This window comes from Octopus bimaculoides, chromosome 22 (genome assembly GCF_046866305.1).
Source record: "Octopus bimaculoides isolate indiv1 chromosome 22, ASM4686630v1, whole genome shotgun sequence".
NCBI classification, from domain to species: Eukaryota; Metazoa; Mollusca; class Cephalopoda; order Octopoda; family Octopodidae; genus Octopus; species Octopus bimaculoides.
The window spans coordinates 35,971,106-35,979,756 of record NC_142949.1 but is presented as its reverse complement, the minus strand read 5'-3'; the positions used below and the strand labels follow the sequence as shown (position 1 = coordinate 35,979,756).

General features: G+C 38.9%; 1 protein-coding gene across 1 annotated transcript; it reads right to left on the bottom strand.

Moving 5' to 3' along the window:
* Positions 1-245: 245 nt before the first annotated feature.
* Positions 246-6,328, bottom strand: LOC106867847 (condensin-2 complex subunit D3). Its single transcript, XM_014912890.3, has one exon. It carries the CDS (start codon positions 6,302-6,304, stop codon positions 1,736-1,738), a length of 4,569 nt encoding a protein of 1,522 aa, XP_014768376.2. The 5' UTR covers positions 6,305-6,328; the 3' UTR covers positions 246-1,735.
* Between the last annotated feature and the right edge of the window lie 2,323 nt (positions 6,329-8,651).

Sequence of the window (8,651 nt, the reverse complement as noted above, 5' to 3'; positions counted from 1 at the left end):
ATATTTCATAATTAAATTTTAATATTTAGCATTCATGTTATTTAAATATCCTCGAAACCAAGTCAGATATGGAATAAAATATTTTCACAAATTATGAAAATATACCACCAGTGGTGCATATGGCAGTTGTACGAAGTTTGCAATAAGGTGCAGGTGACAGTTACTGTGTTAAACAATAAAAAACATACTCCGACCAATAAACCATCTCAGTTCACGGAAAATAAAAACTTACATTTAAAAGAAAATCAGAAATAGAACATTTATTTACAAAAGAGAAAAACAGTTCATGTTTTAAGTTGACAGGTTAAGAATTAAAGTTTTATGTACATATATATATATATACATTTATAAAGTATATACAAGCATTCTATTTTAAGGTTATTTTTATTTTAACCATTTTCTTTTCAAGCGAGTAAAGTCTTGTATCGGTCCTTTATGTAGACAAATAATTATGTATATGTGAGCATTATCTCTACAGTATGTATTGAACACTCCGATCTCATTCATCCAATATAAACCAATGTATGAATATATATATATCATCATCATCATCATCATTGTTTAACGTCCGCTTTCCATGCTGGCATGGGTTGGACGGTTTGACTGAGGACTGGTGAACCAGAGGCTGCACCAGGCTCAATCTGATCTGGCAAAGTTTCTACATCTGGATGCCCTTCCTAATGCCAACCACTCCGAGAGTGTAGTGGGTGCTTTTAGATTCCACTGGCACGTGAGCAAGTCCGGCAGCACCGGCAACAACCATGCTCAAATGTTGTTTTTCACCTGCCAGTAAAGCGATCACTAGGAATGGTGACGTGATGCTTCCATTCATTTTCCCACAGGCTTCAGACTCAACATGGATGAGGTAGTGCAACCCTGGGTCAAGAGGGTGGCTGCGGGAAGACCCTATGTCTGGCAACAGGACTCTGCACAATGCCACACAAGCAGGAGAACCCAGTCATGGCTGTCAGACTATTTCTGTGACCACACCACCCCTAACATCTGACCACCTAACTCCCCAGACTGCAACCCCTTAGATTATTATGTGTGAGGCGCAGTTGGACGAAAGACCAACAAAACTCCTTGTAACACCAAAGATAAACTGGAGGCAAGGATTATGGCAGCATTCACCAACAAGGAGACCATCCAGAAGAGTTGCAGGAGATTCCGAAATCGTCTGGAGGCTGTGGTTGAAGCCAATGACGATTTCATTGAATAAATTTACTCTTTAGTATTTCAAGATATTTTTATGTAATTTTGGTAAATATATGTTAAAATGAGATGTCAATGTTATTTTCATTTTTGCATAATTTAGATGACAGTTTATTCACTGCATCCTATATATACATCATACATATATACAATATATACACACACATATATATATACATACACAACTAGATACATGTAAATATATACACACATATATGTACATACACATATTTACATAAATACATGTGTGTGTGTATGTATACATGTTTGTTTATTTGTTTAATGTATGTATGTATATATATATGTATATGCACATACCCACATAAACAGTCTGTTTCAATAGGAAATTTTATATATACATAGCTCTAACAGTGAATCATACATACATATTATATAAGTTTACAACACACCACACTACAATCGTATCACACACACACACATACAAGCAAAAATTTAAGTGGGAATTAATGCAACTAGTTCCATTACTCAATAATTGCTATTGAGAGTTCTATATCTCAGTCTATCAGCTTCGACGTGTCTGGCCTGCAACAGTAGTAGCAGGCTCTTCCATCTTAATGTCATTTTCATCTTCGTCTTCACATTTCAAGGCTGTTAGTCTTGCTGATTTAGTTCTATGCCGTCCGGGGGTAATGTTCCAAACCTTGTTTGCCTCGGAGATCTTTAAAGGAGAAGTGAGGTGGATGACATTCTCGGCATTGTCTTGCAGTGAATTTAAGCTTGTCGACTGCAAAGATGTATTCCTTAAACTGTTTGGTGAGTTGTGGCGAATGGGGGAAGGTGGCGTCATACTAATATTTTGGTCGGAGTGAAATGTGACATTTTTAGACCTGCTGGCAACAAATGGAGTGCTGATAGCACGGTTCAGATAATTCTGTTCGTCTGAACTGTCTCTGACATCCTGTCTTGATTTTGAAGTATTGCTTGTTGAGCTGTCAGAACTCATTCCAAGAGACTGCCTCTTTTCTCCATTAATTTGCTGAAGTCTTTCAATAGATTTTTTCGCAGAATTCAAAATTGCTTTCTTAGATAAGGAAAGGGTTTCTAAATTTCTGCCCAGCTTTTCAGTAGAAACAGGAACTTGGTTTGAGTTACGATTGTTATTCACATCATCAAATTCTTGCTCAGGAGAAGGAGATTTTTGAGCGATTTCTTGTTGTTCTTCATTTTCTTCTTCTTGCTGCTGTTGTTGTTGTTGTTGTTCTTCAAACTTACGTAAATCAAATTCGATTTCATCAGCAAGTTGCTTGTTCGTACCAAGAATCTGTTGAATTTCGCTTTTGAAATCTTTAATGAGTTCTCGGAGATACAACATCAGCTCTTTCAACACTGGAGACCGTTTAGTTTCTAAGACAAGCTTTAGTGATGTAACAATCGGAACTATATTTTCTATCAAATTTTTCTTCATCACTTTTGAAATAAGATTTTTGTTCATTTTTGCAATAACAGCAGCTGCCATTTCCTCTTCATCCATGTTACCTTCATTTTGTTTGTTGACAATTAAAGATATTTTGATTTCTTTACTACCAAGGATGGTTAAAGAATCCTGCAACACTGTAGTTCCGTCTGCATCAAGTTCAATGATTCCATCAACAACGCCTGCAAGGATTTCCTGATTCAGTTTTGCAGATAAGTTGATTTTATGTTCATCGGTCATGTGTTGGAGCATGAAAGTGTAAAGACGCCACCGCAGTTCAAATTTGGATTTTCCACGTAGATCAAGGCTGTTTTTGGTGTTTTGATCTTGGGTGAATCTGTTATACATTGGATGTTTCTGGTAACGATTGAAGTAAAAGATGCATTCAATAAAATGATAGAACATGATGTTTGGATTACGAACCAACAGACAATGAACAAAGCAAAACTCGGAGAACTTTTGCAGTTCTATTTGTTCGTCTAAGTAAGTTGTGATGAAACGATAAAAGAGTGGACCTTTCCATTTCAGATAATCTTCTTGGATGAGCATGGTGAGTAATGTCATGGTTTGTTTCCGGATCAAAGGAGAAACGTCATTGAGACATGTTGCTACCTTGGGAATATACTGATCGACAAGGGTAGTGTATCGTATGCACAGGTCACACAAAATGAAAACCACATTGTTGCGGATCGCTTCTTCGGATGACGTTTCCAACTCTCGTACAAGTGCTGCAACACACTTTTTCGCAAGATCTTCATTCTGAAGGCAGAATTTCCCGAGTGTAATGAAAGCATGCCCTCTCACGCGACTGCTTAACTTGGAACCGGCAAAATGAAGCAAAGTTTCATGATCTTTACTGGACTTTGTTTTAGACAAATTATCCAGACCATTTGTTTGGGAGGCGGCTGATCCTTGGGAACATTTCAATACAAAATCCGAAATGCAAGGAGAAGCAATGATGCTCTGGACTACTAACAAAATATGTTTGATGGGATATGCTGGATGAAGTTGACAAACTTCTCCAAGAGTAAACAAATGACAAATAACTTTTTCTTCATCAACAACAGTGTTTTCTTTTTCAGACAAAATTAATTTGGATAAATATTTATCAGAAGCTTGCAGAATGTCCTGGCATAACGTTTTCAACTTGTTTTTCTCAAATTTATTGTCTTCAGTTAGTTTCTTGATAGTTGCCATGGTTACAGAAATTAAGTCGATAGGAGAACAGAACTGCAACAAACGCTTGCTGAGGTCAGCTACAAGTTTTTGCTTCTCTTCAAAAGGCACTGATTCAGCCACATTCAATAAAACTTTCAAAACATATTTACAAGTTGATGTACTCTCGTTGCCACTGTCTAATGAACAATTTTCTTCCCAAAACTGAACTACAAAAGAGCAATCGAATTTTACTTTTGCAGTCGAAAGTTCTGAAAGCATCATCCATGCTGCATTGTTATGTTCAGTACCAATGTGAGTTTTAAGGACATTGATGTGAAACGCTTTGATCAGCTTCAACCTTGACCACTGGCTAACAGCGCGTTGGAAATATCGCCGAAGACTTTCTTCCTCTTCTCCAGCCATTATTTTTAATAAATTCCATGTTAACTGGTACTGACTTGACAGAGACCTATTGTATGTACACAGATTCTGAAGGAGGACTTCTTCAAGGCACTTCATGCATTTTTCTTGTAAAGTACTTTCACAATCCAAAATCAAAGGTAAAACTCCATTGAGCCAAGCCTTCTGAATGAAATAGCATGTTGGTAAATCAATTAGAAGGGAGCTGAGCGACTGCATAGCTTGCTTCCGAACAGACAAAGACGGGTCTCGGCATCTTTCTTCCAAAATATTTACACCCATTTGGCAGTCATTCTGCAGCAACCGTACAAGACTTTCAAAAGCCTGAAGAGCTGATTTCCTCACAAAAACTTTTTCATCTGATGATCTCCTTTTCAACATTGAAAGAACACCATTATTATCAGAAAGATTATTATCAGCAGGACTAAAATCCAAGTTGACAAACGGTGTCTGTCCAGTGAGGACAATAACTTGATTAGGGGTATTGTTATTTTCAGAGCCTGAAGGAAGAGTGGTACCATTCATTTCTTTCTCACAAGAAATTGGAGTCACATTGTCAGCTTCTACATTTGGAAGACTTTCTAAATTTGAAGGGTTGCTGTCATATTCTTTATTTTGTGGCGTAAACAAACTTTGGCACACATTTACAATTTTTTGATTCCTCGACCCTACACACTGGGAAAAGATTACAATTGCTCTTGAACGGACTGATGAAGAATTGTCGGAACAGCGGTCAACAACGTAACCAATATAATGTTTATGTTTTAAATATTCTTGTAGATCGACAGGAACATCTTCGATTGACTGTATCTCAGCTTTCGAAAGCAACAACGAAAAAATTTCAAGAGCTATCATTCGGTTGTTAGTTTTCGAAGTATTTACCAACACACCAAGCCATTTTATCATTTCGGCATAATTGATTTTGTCAAAAGCGTCCATTATAGTCAAAATAGATTCCGCCACTTTGCTTCTATAATCTGTTTTGTCTGGAGTTTTAATACATAAATGTTGAATTAAAGTCCTAGCAGACTTCATTGCCGAATCTTTGTGCTGACGAAGAATGTCACATACAAATGAAATAGAATTCAGTCGGCATTGAGTGTAGGCAGCAGGAATTGTTTGGGAGAAAACCACTTTGTTGTTGATACCAAGCATTAATATGCTGCTCATTAGTTGTTTGTAAACAATGCTGATGATGGCAGACGAGTTACCTTGAAAGCCGGAACATAATTGTTTTAAGGCAACATACGCCAACTCGACTGGATATTTAGCGGTGGAAGTAGTAAACGAACAGTTAATATGGTTGTCCAAACCTGCGTAGGGACGGATAAGTTCGGCCATAACTTGGACGCTTTTGTGAATTGAAGAATCGGATCCACGCAAAGAAAAATTCTGAACAAGTTGAATAAAAGCTTTTAGCGCACTAACCAAGGCTTTCTGTAGAATGATGTTATCTTGCGGAGAAAGTTCTTCTCCGTCACTTTCTTCGCTTCCATTGTCCCCGTCATCATCATCCATCTCGACCGAAGTATTTCTATTCAATCTACGATTTTTCGCGCGGATATTCTTCTGAGAATTCTTTTGTGAGAGTTTACGTTTTCTGTTGGCGCCGGCGCTCGACGTCCACCTACGCAAAACGTCCAGGCACAAGTTTAATAACATCGGATTAAAAATTTTAAAAGCGCCACTACCAGAAATGGATACGAGTTGGAAATAATTACAAGAAGCCAACAGACCTGCATGTCTTTTTGTTGCACCCACTTTGGTTTTGGAAGAAGCAGATTCTATCAAATATGCCAGATAAGCGATGAAATGTTTATAGGAAACATTACTTTCGACTAGAACCGTCCAAAAACTAACCTCGTTTGTTTCTCTGTTTATCCAGCGATCGAGAGAAGATTGAAGTTTAAGCAGATCTTCGATGTAGAAGTTGTTCTCTTCTAAATCAATTATCAAGTCTTCCGGAACAGAGTCTAATTCAACAAAATCTTTTTCCCATGCCGACTTTACCCAGCTATCTTCCAGTTGATCAAGAGGCAAATCGTTTAGAATCGCGATAATTTGTTCGATGCCCGCCATAGTTTGAATTTCAGCCTCGTTTTCAGATAACCGAACCGCTTTCCTTTCCTTTCGATTCCCTCCCTTGTTTCCCGATGAGCCGCTTAAACCGCTAAAAAAACTACTATAGTTTGCTTTAAGACTGTCTCATAGATGGGGGTGGAGGCGCAATGGCCCAGTGGTTAGGGCAGTGGACTCGCGGTTTCGATTCCCAGACCAGGCGTTGTGAGTGTTTATTGAACGAAAACACCTAAAGCTCCACGAGGCTCCGGCAGGGGATGGTGGCGAACCCTGCTGGACTCTTTCATCACAACTTTCTCTCACTCTTACTTCCTGTTTCTGTTGTGCCTGTAATTCAAAGGGGGCCAGCCTTGTCACGCTGAATATCCCCGAGAACTACGTTAAGGGTACACGTGTCTGTGGAGTGCTCAGCCACTTGCACGGTAATTTCACGAGCAGGCTGTTCCGTTGATCGGATCAACTGGAACCCTCGATGTCGTAAGCGACGGAGTGCCAACAACAACATAGATGGAGGTGGGGCAGCGGTTAAATTACATGTTAATTAAAATTTACATTGGTTTAAAATTATTTTAGCGGAACTATTTTAGCGGAACCAACAAAAAGGCGAAGAAAGGGCAGAATTCTGGTTAAGTACCCCATATAATCCCTCATAACGTTTTTAGAAAATTGTTGCAAATTTGCTCTACGCACGGGAATTTATACGATTATGCAGAAAAATAATTTTTGCATGATTTAAAGGTTGGTTTAGCTGTTGTTTTTAGCACAACTCACGACCGCCTGATACCTTTCTCGTTTCTAACTTGTATTGATATGTTTCAACTTTTTCTTCCCATAAACACATTTAATGGAATGATGGTGCACCCAAGGGTGGTGAACAGCTGGGATTTAAGAATAAAAAATTCGGACTGTCCGTATTTTAAACTGATTTTTTTTTTAATGCGCAAAAATGCCAACTTTTAAGATTTATTAGGAAGTGGGGTAAAAAAAATTTTTAAGAAAATTTTTGTTGCATAATTGTATGAATTCCCATGAGTGGAACACAAATTCGCAAAAATTTTCGGGAAATTCCAAAAACTAAAAACGTTATGGGGTGCCTAGACCAGAATTTCGCTGCAGAAAGTAGAATTATATGGCTGTATTTTCTATCTTGTTTTCTCATCAATAATGAGGAGTGAGAGAAAAAAAATTCTCCTAATTTTGAGAGTGGGAGCAGAATCAAGGGATTTCTCTGATTGAGAAGCAGTCTTGAAATAAAATATAGACGAAAACATGGATTTTTACAACAGACACAAAGGCAGCAATTTGATTTGAGAATGAAGTCGTCAAATCAATCCTGAGCATATTACTGCTATTTATTTTCTCATAGGTCTGCAGGATAGGTGCTGCTGTGGGGCCCAACACTCAAAAGATGCTTTTTATGTGCAACCAGCACAGGTGCCAGCTATGCAACACCAGCATCGGCCACATTTCCTCCATGAGGCCCAACACTTAAAAGGTCCTTTTTATGTGCCACCACCACAGGTGCCAATTATGTGACACTGGTATTGGCTATGACTAGAATTTCACTTAGCTTAATGGATCTTCTCAAGCACAGCATATCACCAAAGGTCTTGGACACTAGTCATTGCCTCCATGAGGCCCAATGTTTGAAGATCATGCTTCACCACCTCGTTCCATGTCTTCCTGGGTCTACCTCTTCCACAGGCTCCCTCCACAATTAGAGATCAGTGCTTCTTTACACAGCTGTCCTCGTCCATATGCATCACATGACCATACCAGCACAGTCGTCTCTCTTGCACACCACATCTGATGCCTCTATTATGCCCAACTTTTCTCCCAAGACGCTTACACCCCATCATACATGCACACTGACATTGCACATCCAGCAAAGCATACTAGCTTTGTTTCTTTCAAGCCTACGCATGTCCTTGGTGGTGACAGCCCATGTTTCACTACCATGTAGCACAGCTGTTCGCACCACAAGCATCATACTGTCTGTCTTTTACTCTGAGAGAGAAGCCATTTGTTAACAACGGAGGGAGGAGCTCTCTGAACTTCGCCCAGCCTATTCTTATTCTTGCAGCTAACTCTTGGAGCATCCATCTCCACTACTAACTTGGTTACCTATCAACAGAAGCTATCAACAACATCTAGCTTACCTGCTTGGTATTTGATGGAGTCTATTTTCTGTACATTTTCAGTGTTTATTGTACCCGTGCACCTTCTACACACAAAACCTATTTTCCCAGTTAACCCTCATCTGATATTGCTGCACATCTTGTGTGTCCATAGCTTGCACCAGGCACATCTTATGGAATTCCTGCCTGTGAGCATCTCTGTAACCTTC